The sequence below is a fragment of the Beta vulgaris genome, chromosome 3 (assembly GCF_026745355.1).
Source record: "Beta vulgaris subsp. vulgaris cultivar EL10 chromosome 3, EL10.2, whole genome shotgun sequence".
Taxonomy (NCBI): domain Eukaryota; kingdom Viridiplantae; phylum Streptophyta; class Magnoliopsida; order Caryophyllales; family Amaranthaceae; genus Beta; species Beta vulgaris.
Window position 1 is genome coordinate 3734644 of NC_079204.1, and position 25368 is coordinate 3760011.

Sequence of the window (25368 nt, forward strand, 5' to 3'; positions counted from 1 at the left end):
AATAATGTTTAAAAGAATAGTTGAAAATTCATTTTATTATGGACTAATAGTTCGTGTTGTAAGTTCTAATAGTTTATTTGAGGCTAATTGTGTCAAAGTTTCATAGTTGGATCATTAATATTTCTATTTAATTAAGTCAAGTAAATTTTATACGGGAAAAAACAATTGCAAAGCAAAAATACTAAAGTATAATTAACTTATGTATTATACGAGCTGATATTTTTATTATTCATTAGTAAATATGATGAAGGACAAGTTATATGGGTTTTAACTACTAACTAGTACTCATGTACTTTTAAGATAAGTTGTAAATACACGATAATGGAAAAATAAGAAAAATTAAATGAATAAATAATAGCATAATGTTTTTTAAACAACATATATTTGTTTTTAAATAAAATGCAATTGAGACTTGTCACACGTAAGTGTGCGCTTGTAATAATACAGAAGGCGCGTGCGAATAGGAGTTTCTACTAAGTTTTTAGGGGAAGATTTATAAATCTAATAATCTCTATTATATAAGCCAAGGGAGGAGGTGTGGTGTCCTCTTTTGAAGTGACTAAAATACCCTTAATGATCTAATTAATGGAATGAAAAATATTACAAAAGCAAATCATTTAAAAATTCTCATTCCAACTTGCCATTTAAAACAAATTTAAAATGGTATATGCATCAAATACTTCAATCAAAAATTAAATGCACAAAATATTTATACCTTATAAAAAAATATGGCATACATAACGTGCACATGAAAAGTATGAACATTCACTACCTTTGATACTCTTTAATTCAGTTAAACCAACTCATTATTTTTGTTCTTTCTGTTCAATATTCATTCACAAATTTTGAAATTAACGCACGCATCGCGTGCATATGAAGGCTAGTTGACTTATAAGAAAAGAGAAGCTCAGATTAATGGGCAAATCTAATTAAGATTTACCCATTCATACCTTCATACTTTGGTCATGAAATGGATAATAAGTTCATATATATCAAGGGACAAATCAAGCTAGGAGCTGAAAATTGCCATATTAATTACCATCTATTTAATATAATTCAATAGATTTTGTGAAATCAAACAGTTAGGAACTACTGTATATACCTTAGTTGTAAAGTGTATATTTAGTAAATCAAAATATACGTATCATATATTCTAACACAAACAATCACATAATTAGATTAAGCACCGAAATTATAACTATGATAAAATTGGTTAATTAGGACAAAACGACTAATGAAGGCGATAAGTTTTTGTATCAAAATACAAAGTTCCTAATTAAGTTGTCCAAATTATTTTTATTAGGCATTATACAACAATAATCCTGGTCTTGGATTAACAAAAGACTAGCCTTCTACCGTTCTACGCGTGCGGTGCGTGCGGCAATTGGTTGGGTCTGTTCCTAGATTTCATCTACATATAATTGAAAGTGTAATTTATAATCACTATTACAAACTAATGTAATTTATAAAGCGTTTAGAAATTGTGATTAACATTCAGATGAAAAGTCTTATAATCAAATTAAATTTGTAAATTATTTTCATTGAGTAACCATTTTTCTCATCATGTCAATTTACTTTGTTAATGCTTGTTAATTTTATTTTTTTAGAATTTTAAGGAGATGCCAATGCAAACCGTACCATGGCTCCATTTTTAGATTAAGAAGGATATGATTGTAGAGAATATAAATATGCGATTATATATTTAGCTAATAAGGACAATTTTTTTCATAGGAGATATTGTAACTCCCCCGGCTTATATAATAGAGATACATGATCGTCACAATTACAGTAATTGGAAAGAGAATGAAACATGCATGATATAGAAATCCTATCATGCAATATGAGTAAAATTAACAAATGTACGGGAAGATCAAGAATTGACATTGTTAAACAAATAAACAACTTCAATAGCAATTATAAAAAAAATCAAGGATAACAACAATTTTAAAAAGGACAAATTGATATGAATAATCCTAATTTTCACGAGTCTTCTCAAAATGATCTCAACTATAAATCATTTTAATATAATCCCAACTCTAGAAGGTACTTTCTCAAAATAATACGAACTATTTATTTTCAACATATTATAGACCAAAAATGGATTAGTGTAGGAAAGAATAAATATACTTTGGCTTATTTTGAGAAAGCCCCCCTTAAAAGTTGGGATTATTTTGGAAAAATCAAGAGTTGAGATTATTTTGAGAAGACGAGTGAAAAAATGGATTATTCAAGCCAATTCATTTAACAAGACGACAACATTAATATCAACTAACATAAAATAAAACATGAAAATAAAAACAATAAATTGATTGATTAAAGTAATACAAACAATAATCTCCATCAATTATTTGGAGTTATTAATTTTGAGTGTACCTTGCACATGATTAATAAGGAGAGTTTCAAATGAGCAAATAAACAAAAATTAGTTTTGAGTGTACCATGCACATGACACACCCGAGTGTATGATGAATGAACTCGTGGAGAAGTTACCCGATGAATTTTATTTGTGACAATTAAATTCGTTCTTACAAAGTAAAAACTATGTATTCATCATTTGTTACAGAAATTTGTAGGTATGATTATGTGTCAACAACTAGTCTGATTAGTTTACTTCAATAATAAGGAAAAATTGTTTTACATAAACCAACCTTTGTGTGGTATTCTCAAAATAAGTCAAGCTTTGAATTATTCTTGGGTAAGTCAACTTCACACCAGCTTTAACTCTATGTGAGTTTAATTATAGGTAACTTGTTCATTACGGGTTAACTTCTTTCCCACCCAAAACCCCTCCCCACCCTTTCCCCCACCCCTACGAACATCCCCTCCTTATCCTCTCCCCACCCCTTCCACACCCTCTCCTCCATCACTGTGAACACCTCCTCCCCATCCTCTCCCCCTCCGCCGCCCACCCTTACACTTCCCTCCTCCTCCTGCGACCTCCCCCATCCTCACTCTCTATGACTCCACCACCTTCACCGAGCGAGATTAGTGTTAGGTGGGGAGTGTGAACCTCGTGATGGTGGGTTTTAGTGGAGTTGTTGGGCGAGAGGGCTTTGGCTGGGACGAAGGGAGATGAGAGGGGAAGTGGCGAGGGGTGGGAATAGGGAAGGGGGTGGCAGCCTGCGGGGGCCTGCGTGAGCTTGGGTAGGGGCTGTGGGGGTATAGATGAGAATGCAACAAGGGATGGGATGGGAGTGGGAGGGGTGCAGGGGGTGATGCTAGTGGAACACACAACAGGGGAATATGAAGGGTGTGGGTGCTGTTGGTGGGAACGCAACAAGGGTAGGGGAGGGGTGGGGATGTGGGTAGGGGGTATTACTAATGAGAACACATTAGGAGCTGAGGATGGGTGAGGGTGGGGGTGGGGGTGGGGGGTGCTGTTGTTGGGGATTCAGGGGCAGGGGCAGGGGCAGGGGAGGGGTGGTCGTAAGGGAGAGTGAAAGAAAGATGTGAGGAGGAGGACGGGAAAAAATAAAATATAAATAGCAAACCGATCATATGGCGACATATACACATGTAACCTACTAAACAAGTCACAAACAAGTTAAGCTTAATCGAATAAAATAGCCCTACAAACTTAACGTAGTCAGGAATAATCTGAAATTTGACTTATTTTCGAAAGACCACGCAAAAATTGACCTACTTAAAATATTTTTTTCTAATAATAACTACTTATACTAATATATTTTTAAAATCGAGATATTAATTGTTAAAGACTTAAAGTTGTAGATCCATTCATTCACAATTGCTAGGTTGCTACTAATAGTTTTTTTTGACATAGAGAGAAGGATAAACAAACAAAGGAAAGCTTACATCTCAAAAGAAAAAAAAACCCCTAAAAAAAAGAATAGAAGTACTCTCTAACCCTAACCCTCGAATCCATTCAAGCTTTCAATCTAAACTTTTTTGACAAATCACTACACATAATTTCGGATTCTCAGCATCATTTTAAGTTTTCCGTAGTCGAGGAGCAGATTAGAAGAGCGAGAGATACTAATTTAAAGGATTGCGGGCAAATTCATCGTTTTCCGACGACACCGGACCATCGGATCTTCGAAAAATCAGAAGGTTTGTTTACTACTAATTTTTAGATGAATATTAAGATTCATAATTTGTAGCTTACACATATTGAAGTAAGAACTCAGAATTTATTTTTTTGTTTATTTTTTTAATTTTTTTTACTAGTAAGGTCAAAATATTAAGATTTTGAGGATTCAGTCGAACTCACTGAATCCGCCAAATTTATGAAATTGAACTGATGATATAATGCTATGCTTAATTTTATGTATATTGAGAAATGATACATTATTCTGTGAGATTTTTCTTTCATGATTTTTTCTTCAAATATGCATCAATTGACTGTGTTTTTGTATTCATTTCACCTGGCATTAATATCTATGGCAATTGGGAAATGTTACATATGTTTGTTGTTCGACAAAATTGTTTTACAAATAGAGTCTTAGAGCAAGTGGAAACGTTGTCAGGGGCATACCTATCTGCTTAATCATGTTTTTAATATAGCCCCTAATAAGGAGGAGGGGGTTGGGCTTGGGTGGAAAGAGATGGATAATGCATGTATGTATGTCTTTTATATGTGCATATTCCTTTGGACCTACACTTCTACAGGTATGTGATAAATTTTATAGTCTTGCCGACTTCAAATATGTTGCTAGTTTTTTTTTTTTTCTTAATTCTCAATGAACCTTGTCTTAGACTCAATTTTGCTCAGGTTTATCGTGGAAATTTTTTACTCTTAGATCTGCTGGACACCTTGGTCAAGAAGCATGTTTGGCTCAAGTAGCCGTAAGTATTTTCTTACCTTTCTGGTTTCCAAGATTCTATTTTCTGTAAAATATGGCCTACAATTTTGTAGTTTTTCTATTGTTGTTGGAATATCTTTTTTACACAATGTTTGGATTACAAAACTAAGTTGATTGAATGTGTGTAACCTTGATTTACACTTTGGGAGATGTGCACAATTGGGTTTCCTCTATCCTGACCACCATCCTGTCTAAGATTTCGCAAAGAGTGCTGAGAGATTTTCACGCTTTTATAGGCATGCAATGGGTATTGAGTAGACAGATATATTTTGGTTCTGCTTTGAACAGTTCCAACCTTTTCATTCACCTTTGCTAGATTTCTCTGTGTTCACTTTTCTTCTAATACAAGCCTAATGGCTTATAGGTCTCCGAGGTGGATTTTCCTGGATCTAAGGTTACCATTTCTCACATCTCGTTAGTAGCGCATCACACTTTTATGCTTTGGAGCGAATCATCACTAGGCTCCTTGAAGGTGGATATTATCTGGAGGGTCCTTTAAGATGGATTTCTCAGCCTCTTAGTTGGAATCTTCTTACGAAACATCTTTTTTCATGGTGCCTCTTTGCTCTTAAATCTGACCTTTGCTACAGCACAATATTGCACATCCTGAGCTTTGTGCATCATGACTTCCCTTGAGCTAAAAGTAATACATTTCACCATGATGGCCAATCCAGTGCTGGATAGAATCTTGTCTATTTTAAAATAGTGCATCACTCTCCTAGGTTATCAAAATGTGGGAGCTTTTAACATGCACAGAAGGCTCAGGCTTTTCAGCAATGTCCATGACTATGAGACTCGATATCGCTAGGCACGCCTACTGCCTAGGGGTGCTAAATGAGCTCTTGAGCAACTTTTACTTGACTTGGTTAAAATTTGGTTAAAGCTTCAGAGCTTAACGAGTCGAGTTAAGCAAGCCCTAACTTGACCCAATAAGCTCGTTGCGAAACTCTCTTCTTGAATATAATATTTTGATGTAAATTAAATTTATGTTCTATACTGGTTTGAGAAAGCATACTAGAAACAAAATTTCTGGATAAAGAGAAAGACCTACTAACAATTTTATATGTCAACAATTCATTAAGTTTGATAGAATTAATAGGCCATAACCTAAAAATTAATTCATAAACAAATTTTTTGTTGAGAAAGCATAATATAAACAATATTTCTGTATAAAGAGAAACACCTACTAACAATTTTATATGTAACAATTCATTAAGTTTGATAGAATTAATAGGCCATAACCTAAAAATTAATTCATAAACAAAAGTTTGGTATCAAACTTTTATGCATCTATGTATGTATTGCATGTATGTACACCAAGATTCTTCTGTAGTTACCTCATAGATATTCCCGTAGCTTTTGCTAGCCAGATAGTTGTGTAACTAGTGCTGTTTACCATTGGATCAGAATAGATTGAATCCAAAGTTGTTAAGAAGGATTATTGCTCCTTACTTTTTTTCAATTTGTTAGCTAGAGTCAAATGCCAAACATGAAGATTGACAAAGTTTCGTTTCTATTGCAGTAATTACACCATGGATAACAAGTTCTTTTTGCTTATCCTTCCTGACCTTAATGCAAGCATGATCACTTCAAACATGTTGAAAATGTCTTCTAATTAATTATTTCTTTTTTCTATATGCAAGATTTAGAAGGAGATGACCAAAATTTTCTTCAAAAATAAATTTGTCAATGCTGTAGTTATAAAATAGGAACTATTGGGATGGATCTGGTAGGATTAAGAGCCAAATTCCATATGCAATGCAACTGAATTCTATAGTTACATACGAGTTGTACAGAAGATAAATGATTGAAGGATGCAATGGGTTAATCTTATTTCAAATGTGAGTTATTTGGGGAGAACATTTGTGGTAATAGCAGAAGCTGCAATGGTGAAAAAAACTTGTTTTGGTACAATTCTGTTGTCTACCAATTGGAAGATGATACTATTTTATTCAAAACTTTGAGAGTAGATACTTTGAATCATATAGAGTTTTACAGCGTAATCGCTGAAGCTAGCTGGATTTGAGTGAAATGTTACAGATTGTGCGAGCCTTATCTATTGAGAGAGGATAGTGAAATCTCGATAGTGGTGGGATTTACATTGGTTATCATGGTTCTGTATGGATCGTCTTTGCTTCTTCCTTCACAAAGCCCTCCCTTTTTTTCGGATAGTCTGTGAATTTGAGGATTTCTACGTGCGTATTTGGATATTATTTGGCTGCCATAGGTCTTTTAAGTTCCATAGAATAAGTTGCAGTTATGGTTGCACTAGCGGTAATGGTCATGTGGAAGTGGCATTTCATGATTGTTATGCTTGCTTCACCACTATCAGAGTGAATTGAAAGTTTGGGAAAGTTCCACTTCATCATTGTCACTGTGGATCTGGGGAAACATATATTTTAAATTAAAATTGGAAATATAGTTTTTACCTCATTTTTGTGAAGAAGTTAGATGTTTTAAACATCTATAGTAAGTTAGTAACTAAAATGGTAAAATATGAGCTTAAAGTTTTTATGTAAATTTAGTAGGATGAGCTTGCACAATAGATTTATTAACAGGTTATAACAACTGATTTTTAACAAAAGTGCTTATATTGGATGGCACAATTTGTTTTTAGAACACGCTACCTCCGTTTTATAATACATGCACCATTTCCTCTTTTTTGGATGTTTCACAATACATGCATCATTTTTGCTTTTGGATGTTTCACAATAATCCCATCCCTTTAAAACATAATCACATTGGTTTGAAATGCATTCACAACCCTCTCTCTCCTTTGGTTTGTGTGCCATATTGAAATGGTGCATGTATTGTGGAACGGAGGTAGTATATTATAGACGGACAAGTTAAAAATCATTTAGAGTTCATGAAATGGATTAGCATGATCTAATTCATGCCAAGTTCATTGCTCTTGTTCATTGAACTAGGGTTTGGCTATTTATATCCTTTTTCTTGTAGATTGTTGATCATTGATTATTGGTACCATTTGCTATGCTCTGTACCTCTTGACTTCCTTTAAGCTTGCTATGGGGGGACTCAAGGTTGATTTGTTATTACTTATTACTCTGTTGTTGCCGCTTTACCATCTTATATTGCCTCTTTTCCTATTCAACGCCACTTCATAATCCTTTTATGGTATGTTTGGATAGGTGAATTACATTTCAAATTCTGGAATTGATCAATTCCATTGTTTGGATGAGTATGAATTTGAAATTCAGAATTTGTCACAAATTCAAGATTTATTGAGGAAAGCCCATTAAATGAGGAAATTGAAATGATGTGTTTTTCTTGTCATTTGAAATTACTTAGCTTACTTCTCAAAACATCTATCACTTTCTCTCCCCCTCCCCTTTAAAAAGCCCCCACACTATCACTCTTTCTCTCTCCTCCACCTACTAATCTGGATTTATTAGTTTTTCCCAAACAAGAGTATTTGGATTTGGATTCAAGAATTTAAATTCCTACATTTTAAATCAAGCAATTGAAATGAATTCATCATTCCCAAACACAACCTTAGTTAATTCTATTTTCTATTTTCTTTTTCTAGATCTTGTTAATTATATTGTATAATCAGTTGTCTGTTTTGTGCTCTATCAGCTTTTGGGCAATCATCTAGTGCATCCTTTGGATCCCAGTCACCTTTTGGGCAAAGCAATCAAGCTAGTAATCCGTTTGCTCCGAAGCCTTTTGGTGCTGCTAACCCTTTTGGCTCACAGACAGGAGGTTCAATGTTTGGTAACACCTCGACTGGTGTTTTTGGACAATCGTCATCACCGCTGTCTTCGACACCAGTGTTTGGTGCTGCTTCATCACCAGGATTTGGGAGTTCAAATCCTGCTTTTGGAAGCTCATCATCATCTTTTGGAGGTATGTTTTTTGATGTGACATTTCCTGCGTGCTTAATATTCAGGCTATACCCTCCTTCCAATGTTAAGTGGAATATACACCATTCTCCAATGTGATTTTTATTTGGGTAGATAAATGCTGTGAAATCACTATTTGCTAATCCATTTTCTTCTGTACCACCGGTACTGAACTACTATTCATGGTACACAGGCATTCCTGGACACATTAGATTGAGTCAGTGAGAGAGTATCCACTTAAACTCTGCTAGAACTGTTGCACCTCATGATCAGGGCCCTTTGTTCTTTTTGACTGATTACAATGATTTGCTATCACTAGAATTTTTTGCACGCGATGCGTGCTTGAATTTTTTTTCGAAACAGATGCTCGATTTTCTTCGGCATATATAAGAGTCAAAATTTGAACATTAGACATACGAAATATAATTGTTTTTAGTTGCAAAATTTGATTGGTTTAGTTTATGTCACTTAAGTCTCTCACCATTCTTTTTTTTTTTTTTTTTTAACTTTTCAAAGTTAAATTCTATGAAAAAAATAGAAATTTTATTGAATTTATTTATGATTTCTAATATTATAATTTTTTTGTTGATCTTTGAATTAAGTACAGTACTTCATAAATTGTAAAGAAAGTGGACACTTTGATTTCAAGTCAATTTTTTCATAGGTTGTAGTTTGTAAGTGAATTTTTAAGTTTTTGTAAACTTTCCTCATTTTAGTGATTTGCATAACATAAATTATGCAATTTTATGATTTTAGTTGACATGTGAGTGATTGTTATAATTATATTTTTTGTATATTTGTTTGAAGACCTCTTTGATTTGTAAGTAGTTTAGAAAGGAAAGGGGGGCAAAATAGGCATTTCAAAAGAGGACACCATTGCTCCCCCTTCCCTTATATAATAGAGATGAGTATGGTGGTCTGATTTAGAGACCAAATTGAAGAGGGAGGAGAAACATGTAACTTGTACTAAGCTCTTTTATTGAGGAATTGATTAGCCCCCTGTGCTCCCACTATTCTATTGAATCTATTTTTTTGTATTTCCCAAGAAAGGTTGTGTTTTCTTTTTAGTATTCTTGATTTTCAATCTGCCATGATGTGGATTTTGGGGTTCTGGACTTCCCAGAGAGGAGAGAGAACTAGTTGCTGCTCAATGCTTTTTAGTGAGCATGTTAATGCTGGTAAAGGGGGCATCTTCTTTCACGCTATCTTTCTTATGTTCTATTCTCATATTCTTTTCTTTCTTATACAAACACCCACACACATATAAATACATGTTTTAAGACTCTGGTACTCATACCGGACACGGGAGCATGTCCATGTGTCTGACTCACCTATCCTATGAAAATTTTCATGATGTCAACCCAAATGAAGTGTTGAATCCATACCCTTGTTGGACTGTCAAGGATCGGCACAAACTTGAGATAAATGAAGAGTCCTAATGGCCTAAAATAGGTGTGGGAAAATATTGTTGGCGTTGCAGCACCGGACTTAGTCCATATATTATGTGTGGTTCATTATAATGTTAATCTAATGTTGGAACCTTTTGACCGAGTTTGTGTTTCTCTAAACTTCATTTGTATCACAAAATAGGTTTATAGCAAGAGTATGCTTTTATGGTAACATGCTGTTTGGATCAGAAATTCAGAACTGTTTAGTTATGTGAGCTTTGGCTGTTGCCTATGGTTGCTCTCAAATATGTTACTATGATGGCATTGAGCTTTCATTTCTCGTTAATAAAAATTTGATAAGCCATATAATTTTGTTTTGTAGACTATTTCTCAGCATGATTGCTGCAAGTACAAATACTATACGACCTGTAAAATTTATATTTTATTCTTAACTAAAAGCTCAATTCTTTACAGGGGGTTCTGCCTTTGGGCAGAAACCTGCTTTTGGAGGTTTTGGTTCTGGTGGTCAAACAAGTCCATTTGGAAGCTCATTTCAACAATCACAGCCCTCGTTTGGCAGCAATGTATTTGGTGCTTCTGCTTCCTCACCATTTGGTGCTTCAAGCCAACCTTCATTTGGTGGTGCAAGCACCCCTGCTTTTGGATCGTCAACTACACCATCATTTGGAGCTACAAGCAACCCAACATTTGGAGCTGCCAGCACCCCTGCCTTCGGCTCAACGCCTAGTCCTGGTTTTGGAAGCTCAGGAACTGCCTTTGGTGCTTCAAGTACTCCTGCTTTTGGGTCAGGGGGAGCATTTGGTTCTACTAGCACTTCTGCTTTTGGCGCTGGTGGTGCCTCTGCATTTGGCGCTTCATCCACCCCTGCATTTGGTGCTGCAACCACTCCATCATTTGGGGCAGCCAGCACTCCATCATTTGGTGTTGCTTCCTCTCCAGCTTTTGGCTCTACCACTAGCACTCCAGCATTTGGTGCAGCACCTTCTAGTTCCCCATCTTTTAATTTTGGTACTAGTGCAACCTTTGGTCAAACTACGTCTAATTTTGGAAGCTCCAATTTCGGGTCTACACCATCTGCTTTTAGTGCCTCGTCTTCTCCATTTGGTAAACTTGATCATTTGGATGAATATTTCATTTTATCGTGAACAGGTGTGGCTATCATTGCTAACCATGTGTTTTCGGCATTTATGTTTGGCTTTCTTCTATGTAGGGTCGTCAACTTCGACTACGTTTGGTGGTGGCTTTGGGCAATCAAACTTGGGAGGAAGTAGAGTTGCTGCCTACACACCAACTGTAGAAGTAGATGCAGGTGCCAGTAGTCAATCAAATGCAAAGTTGGAATCAATATCTGCCATGGCAGTTTACAAAGACAAAAGCCATGAAGAGCTGAGATGGGAGGATTACCAGCGTGGTGATAAAGGTTTGTTCATTGCTCCTGTCCCACTCTAGTTTGTACCAAAATGAGATGTGATTATTACTAAAAGTGACTTCTTTTCCTATTGTCCACGTTACTTCAAAATCTGAATTAGCCCTGCATAGTTCTAATTGATGGTAGGCTTTTGCCTGAATCCGTTAGTAATTGTCGATTTTGCTACTGTAAATGTTTATATAGTAATTATGATGAATATCTGGTTTGTTAATTTACTTGTACTTTTTGCACGAAGATTAAGGAGAGCAAAAAAGTAGAGAGAAAAAAGTGGGTGGGTGAGCGTCGAGCCTCAATTCAGATTTTTAAGGAAAGTTTTTCGCTTTGGTCCTCTTAGGTTTAGCGGTATTCCACTTCGTTTTCTCATGGTTTCATTACTTCCATTTTGGTGCATGGAGGTTTTAGGAAAATTTCCACCCGGTGCTTTGAGGTTTAGTGAAATTGCTCTCCAGGGTCTTGAGATTTTAGAATATTTTCCACTTTGGGTCCTGTCGTTTCACTAGTTACTTGTAAGTATGCTGAGATATAAAAAAATCTTCATGTTTATGTTTTACTTAACTTTGTTAATCTCTCCATTTAAGCATATTTGTGGGATTATTGTTAAGCCATTTGTTACATATCAAACCACTCATTTTTTGCAAAATAAAGTTTTAGAACTGGGAAGTGGTTTGTGTCTGGTACTGGTAGTTTATCTCGTGTCAAAATAATTTGAAACTTTTTTTAAGCGAAACCTAACCAGTTTATATTATAATTAATTGATTACCACCAGAGGAAAGTGGATGAGAAATTTTTTGTGAATTTGTTATAGAAACATGCTCTAGTAAAAAGGCGAGAAACTGTGGCAATACCTACACATCTAGTGAACCAATGGAAGCACAATACTCCAGCACACCCAATATATGGGTAAATTTACAAAGTACGGTTGCAAATCTATCCTTTAGTGGGATTTTCAGAAAAGAACTTAAAAGTTAATGAGCGGAGGTAAAATATATTCCCTCCGTTTCATTTTAATCTACACACTTACATTTTTCGTGCATGCCAATACAAAACTTTGAGGACATATATCTTTAGTTTTGTATTTGTAAAAATCATAAGAAGTACATATTATTAAAATGCATGTTATGATGAATCTAACAAGATCCCACATGACTATATTTTCATCTGCGTATAAATCACAAATAATGGTCAAAGTGAAATTGGTTGAATAGTGTAAAATATCAAAGTGTAACAATTAAAATGAAACGGAGGGAGTACTCTGATAGTCTGATTTGATTGTTCTAGGAGATTGTTAGGAAATCAAGTTAGTTGGTCTAGTTATTGTTAGTAGCAGAAAAAAATATAGGTTTCATTTGTAATATCACCATGTTTTACAGCAAGTATGTTTCTGTTGTTGATTCCCTCTCTTTTTTGCCATTTCCACTGACTTCTGTCCTTTTGTTGCTCTTATCTTTGTCTTCTTCCCCCTTGGTTTCCCTCTTCTTATCTTGCCCCAGTAACCTCTTCTGTCAATCACCAGTCACCACCTTCTACCTGCTTCTTCAACTATTCCTTCTGTTTATGTTTGACCTAGAAGTTAGTAATACATATAGATTTTGGTCTCTTTCAATTCCTTGCTGTCATCCATTCATTAGGCCATTCAGGCTGTACTCAAATGCAACTTAAGTTTTATGTTCCTCGTTATGTTTCTTAGCTTAAATTTCTGCTTGTGGGACTTGGTGTTGTATGTGCTCCTCATTGATTCTATTATCCATTCTTTCATTCATGTTCTTGCTATTATGTTTTATTCGTTCATGTTTATGCTATGATGAAAATATTTTCTTTCCTAGAAAAGAATTCTGTCAGCAAGCATGGAAAGACATGGTTAGGGGTGCATACAGTTATCATTAGAGCTATAGTGCTTTTAAGTAAAAGGAAGACATGTTAGGCTCAATTCTATCTCGTTGCAAGGCTGCACACATCTGAATCCCGCTTATATATATGAGGCGAATGGGGTAACTAGTGTTTTCCATGGGTGGGCCGGCTGAAGAAGCAAGCGTGGTTTGTAATACAGGACACTGGCTCGGCCCACTAAACAATGTCATCGATCTGGGTCACTGGGTGGTTCCAATTATTTTAAAAGAATTTGGCTGACATAATTAGGTCAACTGCCTTGGTTAGGGTGTTTGGTCAAAGTAAGTCTATAGTGGATTGGACCTAGTTGGGGGGGGGGGATTGAGGGAGGGTCACCTGGCCCAACGGTCACTTCTAGTTGTAACATACTTTCTCCAATTCTTATTACTTGCAATATTGGTACGTGCTTTAATAATATACGAGTCCTTTTTATCTAAAATATGCCAAAAAGACAAATGTTGCAAGTATAATGAAGCATCCTGAAAAGGAATATGTTGGAAGTATTAAGAAACGGATGAAGTACCTTTCATAACATATACGTTCTCTTTTTTTTTCTCTCCTCTTCACATGGTTAGCTTTTTTTTTTTATCTCTCTCTATCTTTGATCTATCAGTAGGTCTCTTAATGTCCCTTGCATTGCCCTATATTGGAATTTTTAAAACAAAGAAGTAACAACTACCTTTAAGACCTGCGCTTCGTAGATTATTATCATGCTTAATACCAAAGAAAAGTCTCATGCCAATATCCATGACTCTGTGGTAATGCAACTTCGATTCTCGACATGTATTTTTCTTCATTAGCTTTGCCGGTAAAGTCCAACTTGAGAAGTGTTAATAGACCGTGGTTATGCAACTGCAATCCTGAACATGTATCTTTCATCCTAAGCTTCGCCACTTAATACCAACTTGAGAGGTATTAATGGAGAGAGTTCCCTTACAAAATAACAATATAAAATTTATTACCTTTACCATCATTTATCACCACCTGTCAAACAGGTCGTTAATTAATGTTGCCATCTATATATATCGAACTCTTCTAGTGTATAGTTAAGCACAATTTTTCATCATGTTTGCTGGACTGTCAAATGACTAAAACTTGATGGGATATAGTAGTCATAGACTCCATCCATTTGTGATAGTATATAGTTAATATAATTTTAATCAATTCTTTGTACTTCAGGTGGCCCTGCTCCTGCTGGTCAATCTACTCCAGGCATGAACTTTGGCATGTCGACTCCAGCACCAACTCCATCAAGCCCTTTTGGAACCCCAACGTTCGGGCAAACGTCATCAAACCCATTTTCATCATCTGTGCAACAGAACCCATTTGCTTCAAAACCTGCAACTTTTGGAACTACATCTACCTCAGCATTTGGGTCCTCACCTTTTGGTTCTATTACAACACCCTCCGCTTTCGGGTCAACTCCTGCAGCAACACCTTCCCTTTTTGGAACATCTGGTCAAACCTTTGGTTCAGGCACTTCTCCTTCTCTCTTTAGTACCGGAAGCTCTTCGGCAATTGGATCTACATCTATATTTGGTTCTACACCTGCTCAAGGGGCCACTACAGCATTTGGTTCGACTTTAAACTTTGGGAATTCTCAGCCATCCTCTCTGTTTCAGTCATCACCTTCACTCGGAGCAGGAACTACATTTGGGCAAACTAGTTCCGCCGTTGGACAAAGTCATGGCTTTGGCCAGAACCCTTTCAATAATGCACCATCTGCCTTTGGGTCAAATTTATTTTCAGGCAGCACAGGCAACCAATTTGGCTTTGCTCAAAGCACTGTGAGTCCTAAAACAATTCTTTTAATTTGACTGGTAATATGCATATTCATTTTTTTTCTTTTGATGTAAGCTGAAGGGGCTATAAGAGTATCACTTATGGGTTGCCAAACACTTTAGTAGTCTGCTAGTTTCGCTAAGATTTGGATATTCTGATTGAAGAGGTTTCTAAAATTGACCTTCATCGAGTCTCTTTAAAGCACATGCTCTTGTTCATGGCCTGTCTTTGCATCATGTTACGGCAAACTTTCAGGACTCTGTATTTTATATACAATGCAGTTTGATCTCTTTATTTTCAGATTTTAAAACATTTGTAGATATTCTGGAAGGAAACGAACATTCAGGGGAGGCCTCTTGAAAACCTGACTTTATGGTCTTTCTTGTGTGGAATACCTTGCTGCTTCGAGTGTTGAGAGTCTGAAAATGGGAAACAGTCTTTTGATATAGCGCCAAGTAGCAGTCATGGCTTTCTCTTTCCCCCCGCCCTCCCTAGTTTTGTTCCTGTTTCACCATTAGTTGGGGGAATTAAATCTAGGTCCTTTTCTGTTCATTTGATTTTCAGTGAACTGAAATTATTTCTAATGATTAAGAACTTTTTAGTGATTAGTAGTTTAATACTTCTACCATCCATTGTGAATGCTGCCTAAATGAGCACAGGATTTTAATTTTATGAGTAATACTAGAGTTTTTATTCTAAGAATATTGCTTTTAATGAACTTTTGTAGTTGACGAAATGGACAAGTTTATTAATGCATTCCCCTGTGTTGTTACTTTCTCCCTTCATCCCTGGTTTTTCTAATTTTTGTCCTAAACTGAAGTGGGATTTTATCTACGGACGGAGGAAGTGAGAACATTTGATATCCTAGCATTATAGTTCACACATGGGCAGCTGGGTGTTTTTTATCTCCCAAGGACGAGGAGCTCCTTCACCCTTCCGAGCCTGAGGAGCATGACTAGGGGGTGTACTTTGAGGTTTAGAAAACTCGCGGACCCTGATCTTTTCAAAAATGTTGGCAAAATAAAGTCTCTATCTGTCTTTCAAAGTCAAGTCAAAGTCTAAGTCTACCCAGCGTCATGGCATTGAGTCACTTCCACTGTAAGAGCCTTCTTCATTTCGGTTTCAATTCAAGCAAAAACCCTGACCTACAAAATAAGTGGGATTACTCATAAAGCAAATAAAGGTCGTCATAAGATCGACTTTAGGAAGCACTATGAGACGCAGCTCAAGCAATGGGAGGAGGAGTTCGACAACGATTAGCACAAAGCTATCAGCCTGTTGTACTTGAGGAGGCAACCACTTCTTTCCCGCAGCATGACCCGGAATTCCAGCCAACCCCCTACTTTTCTAGCCTCAGCAGCCACCCTCTTGGCCTCTTCTCCCCAGGTCGAGGAGTTCCTTCACTCTTCTCCCCAGGTCGAGGAGTTCCTTCACTCTTCCGAGCCTGAGGAGTGTGACTCTGGGGTGCACTATGGGCCGGATAACAATGATGTGGACTTTTACACACGGTTCTAACTAGGGGTGTGCAAAAAAAAAAAACGAAAAATTGGAACTCGACCCAAGTGCATAAGATGTCTCAAAAAAGTCACTCTCTTTGTGCTAGATTGTACACCTTGTGAGATCTTTCCTATGTCATGGTACCTCTTGACCGCCCTTGACTTGACCAATTAGTGAAACATAGACACTTGACTCATAGGTTGTTGAACTCATATTGCATATTATCGATTATGTTCTAGTATTTTTTTTCCAGGAAAGCGTGCATCTTCTCTTATATGCTTGCTCTTCTATTCTATCGTTCAGTGGAATGTCTATTTAAAAAGTAGTTGGGAGTAATCATTTGTGCTAATGCAATTTTTATTGTTTATTCTGTTTTTGTCAACTTGCAGCCCTCTCTTTCAGCTCCTTTTCAACCCAGTCTTCCTACTCAGACACCTAGTAGTTTTAACTTCAGCACATTTGGACAGGCACCATCAGGTACTTTAGTTGTTCGTGATCTTTAGTTTGTTACGTAGCTTTTATCCGCATTCACTTATTATATTTCCGTGTTAGGTGGGAGCATGGGCCTTGGTGGATCAGGCCTGTTTACACAGGGTCTTGGACAGTCGTATGTTCTTCTCTTGATTATTATTTTTCTCAACTATGCTGCACTTTGTCTTCTTTTTGGCTGCATCTTTGGATTGGCATGTTTGACATAGAAAATTATGCTTGTATGATCCTGCCTCAAGTAATAAAAAAATTGTTTCATTTACAAATGTAAACTAATTTAGTTTCCAACATAATATAGAGATGAGAGGATGCCCAATGACTTGTTTTCTTATCAGCAGAGAATTGACGTGTTTTGATACCCTGTTTTCTGGTGGATGGGTGGGGAGGCTTACATCTGAAAAAGAAGATAAATTAAGTTTTTGTACCTCTTGTTTTCGTTTCTGCCTCCAACATTACAATAAAGAAATTGTTTAGATAATGCAGTAGCTTGCCTTGTATAAATACTTTTGGTCATTTTCAGCCAGTGAGCACTAAATAGTTGGGGTAGTTAGACGGTGTTTGTTTGATTTCTGTGTGTCTCTGATGTTAACTATGGAAATTTTTAGTAGACGATGAAAAATGTGGAAATTGTGAGGTCTTTGACCGTTGATTTTCATCTTTCTCTGTGGTTGATGGTGAGGGGAAGTAGTTGTGAATTGTGCTTGTATATGAGAGAATCTAATTTAACTTTCATGCCTGAACCCATTTGCATTCCATTTTAAATATTTGGAAGCATGAAGTAGTAAGTATGCTATATCTATATCCTTGTTCGGGTTGACTTGGGTCCAACGTTCTTCTGCGAAAGATGCTCTTGTTTGACTTGCTTGCATGAACCCATTTGCATGCCATTTCAAACATTTGGAAGCATGAAGTAGTAACTATCCTTGTTCCGGTTGAGTTGGGTCCAACGTTCCTCTGTAAAAGATGCTCTTGTTGCCTGGAAAATAAGGGCAAAAATAGGTTGGCTTGCCGAGGTTTTGAAGATGATTATGTTGGCAATTTGATGGAAGGAAAGGAATTAACAGATATTTGAGGATTAAGCTTCCTCTCGTGAGGCTTTCAAGCTCCATTATCTGAAACCTTTGTATAGCTGGAGTCATGTTTCATTGTATGAGCGTCACTTGACTTTCCTTGATTTTGTAATAATTGCTCCAGAGTAGCTTGAAGGCTTGAGCTTTTGTAACTTTCCTTCGTATTGTAAATGGGTGACACCCCTTTGGTATCTTTTTATTCCAATTCTGTTCTACTTATAAGGATATCATCCGTCGTTTGCAAATACTTGGGTAAAGCAAATGATCTGGTGAAGAATAGATTGACTTCTCTTGTAAAGCTGTGATTTTCTATCTAGCATGTTTTTATGATGTGATGATAAATTAGAGCAGTTTTAGAGACTATGTAATGTACATATTGTTAAGGTTTTTCTGACTGATAGTGTGGTTAGAAACAATGAAGCATGTTCATCTTTCCTGTCATACTATGTGCATTTTTTCCTTGGAAGGGTCTTCGGACATCTTTTTGCTTATTCATGCATATAATATAGCAAAACTTGGAGTCTTCCAGTGCACATGTGAAGTAATTACCTACCAACTGTTTACATATGAATTGATTGTCTAAGTCTCCTTTCACTTGCATATGTCACAGTTCTTCCAATCAGATCTCTGCAGTTGCACAACCGGTTGCTGTCACAAATCCTTTTGGGACTCTTCCAGCAATGCCTCATATGTCAATTGGCAATACCGGAACCTCACCATCCATCCAATATGGGATTTCTAGCATGCCTGTAAACAATATCTTCTTTATTAGCTCATTTGTTGACAATAATGCAGGAGATAGTATGACACATTTGTGAATTTTTTTATTGGTCATATTTTCCAGGTTGTTGATAAGCCTACCCCTGTCAGAATATCATCCTTTTTGACGTCCCGACATTTGTCTCAGAGACGGATCAGGCTACCGGCAAGGAAATATCATCCTAAGAATGACGGTTCACGTGTAAGTCTCTGAATGTTGCTCATTGTGATTCCTTGCACTAGTACAATTATCTTAAATTATTAATTTGTGGATGCAGGTTCCTTTTTTCAGTGATGATGAAGAAGCTCCGAGCACACCAAAGGCAGATGCCCTATTTGTTCCCAGGGAAAATCCAAGATCTTTGATAATTCGGCCGATTGATCAGTTGGCGAAAACTTCAATGAAGAAAGCATTTGTCGTGGTGCACGAAAATGGTATCAAGCTTCTTCATCTTGAAAATAATAATAAAAATTCAATGTAGTATTTTGTTCTTGTTACACCTCTTAAAACGCTTGAATAGTGGTCTTCACTCAGCCACTCGCCACTCGCCACTCGCCAGTAATATATACTTAGTTTTTTTCTAAGGCTCCGTTTGGTAGGACGTAAAACGTTTTCCCGGAAAACTGTTTTCCTCTATTTTCAGTTTTACATTGTTTGGTTGTCAAAAGAGTGTAAAACCATTTTCCCTTGGGGTAAAATTACTCTCCCAATGATGGAAAACCATTTTCCTTTCAAAATGAAGGGAAAACTATTTTCCTTATCTCTCTTGTACACTCCTCTCACTACCTCCTTACTTTCCCTTTCATTTTCCTTTCATTTCATCATTTTTCTGACATCGAACCAAACAACGGAAAACTAATTTTGGAATTGTGTTTTCCATTGTAAATTGTTTTCCATGAAAATCACTTTACACTGAAAATGTTTTACGCCCTACTAAACGAAGCCTAAGTGAGCACATATCTTATTAACAGTGCTATATACATAGTTTTTCTCCAAGCGAGCACATATCTTATTAACAGTGCTATATACTTAGTTTTCCTCCCAGTTAGTTGATATCTTATTAGCAAAAGATGTAGATATTATGGAAGCAAGATATCTTTGGCAGAAAATAGAATCGGAAGTTAAGATTTTGTGAGTCAGAAATAAGATTTAGATACTAAAAGTTTCTGCAAATGGATATGCCTAATATTGCAACTGGGTGGGAAGATTTTGTGATGACTATTTCTTGAATCGCTTCGTATTACTCACTCTTTCACATTGATTGTCCTCAATCACTTCCATGAAAAATCGAGAGAAGTGGATAATTGTTTTGCATGGAGCTGGTTATTAAAGTAGATGCATAAAGAAATGGATAATTACTACAATAAGTTTGAAACCTCCCAGTACTGAAAGGAGGTTAATTACTGTGCAACTGAACAATTAAAATTTATGTTTCTTCTATGCTGCAAATTGCTTCACGCTTAAGAGTCCACATTTCTGCATAGTCTTTAAAAATGTTATCCATAAATTTATTTTTTAGGATTATCTGAAGTTTTGTTACTGTGTTTATCTTCTCCTCTATCTTACATTGAAAGGTAAAACATGTGAAGAGAACGAGCATCTCCAAAATGGATCTGTTGCTGAAGGAAACAATAGTAAGTGACTTTATTCTTCTTGATTTAAAAATCTAAAAGCATTACAGTGGAGGGTTTTTTTCATATGTTTTTTCCTTGGCAAGAAAAAGTATTCTAATTTGTCATGCAAAATTCTTGACGATGAATAGCTAATTGAAATTGTGTCATGGTGTAATAGAATCTAAAAGGTTGGTGTGAGTCTTGTAAGTTTCGTTCTAGGCTGAAAAATTTGTGATGCCTCTTCTAGAGATGCAATTTCTATAAGCATCTTCCGTGTGGTGAAAATGTTTGTTACAGACCATTACTTTCTATGCTCTTAATGCCTCTCAAAGCTGACATAGGTTATAGGTATATTTAGTCCATTGAATCCTGAAATGAGATCACTATGATGGTGGAGATGCTTTGTTTACTTTTGCCTCTGACGAGTACTCAGCTTCTCAAAGCTACCTGTCTCTGACAACACGAAAACAATAAGCAAAAGGTGATGAGCAGGGCTTTCTTTTTGTAGGTGGCGATAGAAAGAATGAGTGTAAACAAACTCTGTATTATTGGACCGGAAATTTCTGTATTGGGACTTTTCAAGATAATAGACTTGAGGATACAACAACAACAATGCCAAAGCTTCAATCTCAAAGATGGGTCAGCTACATGAATTAAGGATTTTTCTCCTGTGTTCATGGACAAAGCTCCTCTTGGTTTTCATTTCTATCTAGTTCTTCATGTTCCAACAAATCCAATCCGCCTCTCTACCTCCCATAGGGGGGTCATCTTCTAGTCAATGGTTTATGTGCCCAAACCAATCTTGCCAATTCTCTAATAAAACCCTTCGGGGTGATCTTCCATCTCCAAGATAAAATACACTGATTTCCTGTAAACATATTCCTGATTTCTCTGGGGGCTTCGGCTCTTGCTTCAAAAAACAAAAGGAAGAGATGAATTTTCACTAATGAAGATACTTAGAGTCATTCTATTCAATATATTTTGTTGTATAAAGGCGTTGAATTTCTACATTCTCATAGGGTCCCTTGGAATTCCTTCTCGAGTTTGTTGAATAATTTTTACAGATCCGGCTATTTCACCAATTTGTATTAAATAATGAACTAATGATTCTCCTTTTTGCCATTGGTCTTCCCAATAAAGGTCGTCATAACAGTCATAAGCTGTAATGATCAACTCTAAGAAGATCCCAACGTATTTACTAGTCCTGATAAACCCCAATTTATTTATTTTTTTCATTAATAATGCCTATGCTCCTGTGAGTATCTGCCCTCCTGTGCATATCTACAACTCCAACCTTCGTCTGAATATATTCTCAATACCACGTTTATTGGTTAGTTCCCCGACTGCCATTCATAAGGATACCGTTCAAAATGAAAGTTCCAAGAAAGATTACTCCCAGGAATTTGTAGACAGTTTATAGAGGCATGAGTTGCTCCCTTGACAAATTTGGAAGAAACAATTTGAACCTTAAATCCTATCCTATATCTGACCAAGAGAAAGAAGAGTGAATATACTCGTGATATTCATAATTTCATATAACAATCTTGTGATTCCTTTAGATGTTGTAATTGCCTCTAAGCACTCTATGCCAAAGAGATCAAGGCTCTTGTGTGAATAAAAAAGCCAATTAGCCAATGTACAAGTCAGTTTCCTGTTCCTTTCAAGGAGATGACGGTTAATACCAAATTACCAAAAATTTAATCCTCGAATTTATTTGGTACTTTTTTAGTCACACTTGCAACTAGCTAGGCGGTGTATTCTCCTTTCCCTCACCCTGAAAATCTGTCATAGGCCATGCCTTTCCCAGCCGTTAGATTCGTAATGGAAAGGATGAGCTGAAATGCACTGTGGATGCCCCTCTTCAATGAAATAAGACCTGGAAATAATCCGTTTGCCACCTGTTGGGTTTCTAGGTTATACTTTCTGATTTTCTGTAGGGTATAAAAAGGTATTTCTCCTAGGATTATTGCCTGAAGGAAGGTGTAAACTAGAGGTGATCATGGGCTGGCCCGGGCCTAAAAAATTGCCCATTGGTCGGGCTGGGCCAAAATTCAGGCCAAAATTTTGTGCACAAAGCCCACTATTTCGGGCCAAAATGAGCGGGCTTTTCGGGACAAAATCGGGCCGGGCCAACAAGTAGACTAAATAGTCATTTTTGGCTTGCCCAAAGCAAAAAAAAATCAGGCCGGGCCCGATTGCGGGCCAAAAAATCTGCCCAAAACCCGCCCAAAAAGCGGACCGGGCCAAAATGATCAGCTCTAGTGTAAACTATCGGGACGATTTGAGTGCGAAATAGGGCATAGCTGTTTCTATGCTTTTGAGATTTGACGAGTAGGCTTATTTCAAAAGGCGCGAGGTGCACCAACGTGCAAAATACAAGGTGAAGGCATGCTCATCTCTTTGGTGGGGCACAGTTTTATCTTAACTTTTTTATTTAGTTTTGTGGTATTAAATTTCTATGGACCTGCTATAAGTGCTTGATACTAGTATAGAGAAAACTAATGCAGAAAAAGTCCATTAAATAAAAGGGTTTTTCATTAAAAAAGAAAAACAAGGGTGGCCACGTGACTATCTCAGTCACTACTCAGTACTCACTAAGGTTTAGTAAATCGGGTTTAGTTTTACAAAATAAAAACAAAAGGTGGAAAAAGAAAATATAAAATCAGAAGTTGAAAACATGCAGAGGTAAATAAAGGGGGAATAAGAAGAAGCACAGCCAAAGATTTCAGATGGTATAGGAAAAGAGAAAAATGATGAGAGAAGAATGAAGAAGATGAGGAGAAGAACATAAGAGAGAATAAGAGTGATAGGAAAGATCAAAAAGTGGGAGAGAGAATTACAGAGCTTTGGTGACTTGTGCCGGTAATCACTGGGTAAGACTTGCGGGCAATTTGCCACAAATCATAAACTAACTACCCATAATTTGCACTTTTCATTTCAGCTAATTAGGGTTTTCTTATTAGGGATTTTGTTCAAGGATTCAAATTGCAGTAACTTCAAGCAATTAACAGGGGGTTTTTGCTTGAAGTTGAATCATAAAGCTTTATTATAAGTTTATCTGAAATTTGGTCCTTTTCAAATTTTGAACTTGGACCTCCTGTCTCTCTTAGATGACAAACCGAGCACAAGGTGCTGCACATTGTGCCTTTTGAATGTCGCTGCACCCAGGAGTGGAGTATGCAACCTGGGCTGCGTCTCTTCTTGCCTTGGACATGTTTTTTTAAGCTAGGATTTCCCCTGGGATTTGCTCATATTGAGTTTCAAATTTATTCCTCATAATATTGTTTGTTTTTCCAGGCATACCCAATGGGAATGGATTGAACAAGGGAAGCCATCCTGTTAAAATCAACCAGAAACCTGGTGCCATCTCTGACGATGCTTCGAACCATAAAGGAGACTCATACATTACACTTTCAGGTCACAGAGCTGGTGAGGCGGCAATTGTATATGAGCATGGGGCTGATATCGAGGCAATGATGCCAAAACTCCGACACTCTGATTATTACACGGAACCCCGGATCCAAGAACTGGCTGCCAAAGAAAGGGCTGAGCCTGGGTTTTGCAAGCATGTTAGGGATTTCATTGTGGGACGGCATGGTTACGGAAGCATTAGATTCCTGGGAGAGACTGATGTTAGACGGCTTGATCTTGAGTCTCTCATCCAGTTCAACAATCGGGAGGTAATTGTCTATATGGATGATAGCAAGAAACCCCCAGTTGGTCAAGGTCTTAACAAAACCGCAGAGGTAACCCTTCTGAACATCAAGTGCTATGACAAAAAGACTGGAAACCAGATCTTAGAAGGACCAAGAATTGAAAAATACAAGGAGATGCTCAAGAAGAAAGCGGAGGACCAAGGTGCTGAATTTTTGTCATACGACCCTGTCAAAGGAGAGTGGAAATTCAGGGTCAACCACTTTAGCAAATATGTGTTTAACGACGATGATCAGTGGGACATTATCTGATCCTTGCTGCTTTTTATCTTGATAACAAGGGAAAGTCAGATGGTTTGATGTATCTGGTTGCTGCAAATTTTCTGCTAGCTGCTTTTGGTAATTTTTTTGCTGGCAGAGTGTTGTGATCTATCACCTTTTTTCTTCCTTTCTTTTTTCTTTTTTTTGTATATGCAGCAAGGGTTTTTGTTGCAATTTCATCTTGTGGAAAATTGTAATGTAATGTTGATTTTCAATCTTGGAAGTGCAACGTTTGGAACCAGTCAACTTTAAAAATAGCAACTCTTCCCAACTTTGAGATGCCAGTGCTGTTATTTTCGTAGAAGTTTAATTGAGTTCCAGGTAGCGAAGCGCACCTGCCTATACCATGCCGATGCAGTTATGCTGGTGTATTAATGGAGCCGTAGCAATGGTGAATGTATATACCCAAAAAGTCACAAGGACACAGTCCTTAATTTAGTATCCAAATACTTGGAAGGCTTCTTGGATGCATGTTGAAAGGATCGTATAAGAATTAGCTTATCTTACAAATGGGGCTCTCAGACAAAAGTATACCAAGCATATATTGTATATGTTGTATAGGCTGTAGTTGTACCAAATCATATAGAATTCAAAGATGTAAAATTTTATGTTATTTGGGGTGACTAAAGCTCACTGTACACGATATAAACCGTTGCGTACATGAGTTGCGACCTTGGTTCTATGGTACATACTACATAGTGTTCCAAATTAATTCTCACCCTTGTGTCAACTTTTTGCATATGAAATTTATGGATCATAGCGTGTCTTTAATTTG

The 25368-nt window shown here is 36.7% G+C and overlaps 1 protein-coding gene across 3 annotated transcripts; it reads left to right on the top strand.

Moving 5' to 3' along the window:
• The first annotated feature begins 3751 nt into the window (after nt 1-3751).
• LOC104888181 (nuclear pore complex protein NUP98A) lies at nt 3752-25311 on the top strand. 3 transcript variants are annotated; one of them, XM_010673073.4, is made up of 13 exons: nt 3752-4068; nt 4714-4803; nt 8418-8687; nt 10546-11196; nt 11303-11512; nt 14588-15195; nt 17077-17164; nt 17240-17294; nt 18857-18995; nt 19091-19207; nt 19284-19440; nt 20581-20640; nt 23917-25311. In XM_010673073.4, the coding sequence occupies exons 2-13, from the start codon at nt 4785-4787 to the stop codon at nt 24582-24584; spliced, it is 3042 nt and encodes a 1013-aa protein (XP_010671375.1). In that variant the 5' UTR covers nt 3752-4068; nt 4714-4784; the 3' UTR covers nt 24585-25311. The 3 variants fall into 3 exon arrangements, with proteins under 3 accessions (XP_010671375.1, XP_048496088.1, XP_010671374.1); XM_048640131.2 differs by having other exon boundaries at nt 4758-4803; XM_010673072.4 differs by having other exon boundaries at nt 3753-4068; nt 4730-4803.
• Nucleotides 25312-25368: the final 57 nt, after the last annotated feature.

What these genes read in the sequence shown, in the direction of transcription:
- LOC104888181 (XM_010673073.4), top strand. An exon ending in TTACCAGCGTGGTGATAAAG is followed by an intron (nt 11,513 to 14,587) that starts GTTTGTTCATTG and finishes TTTGTACTTCAG; the next exon opens with GTGGCCCTGCTCCTGCTGGT. An exon ending in TTGGCTTTGCTCAAAGCACT is followed by an intron (nt 15,196 to 17,076) that starts GTGAGTCCTAAA and finishes GTCAACTTGCAG; the next exon opens with CCCTCTCTTTCAGCTCCTTT.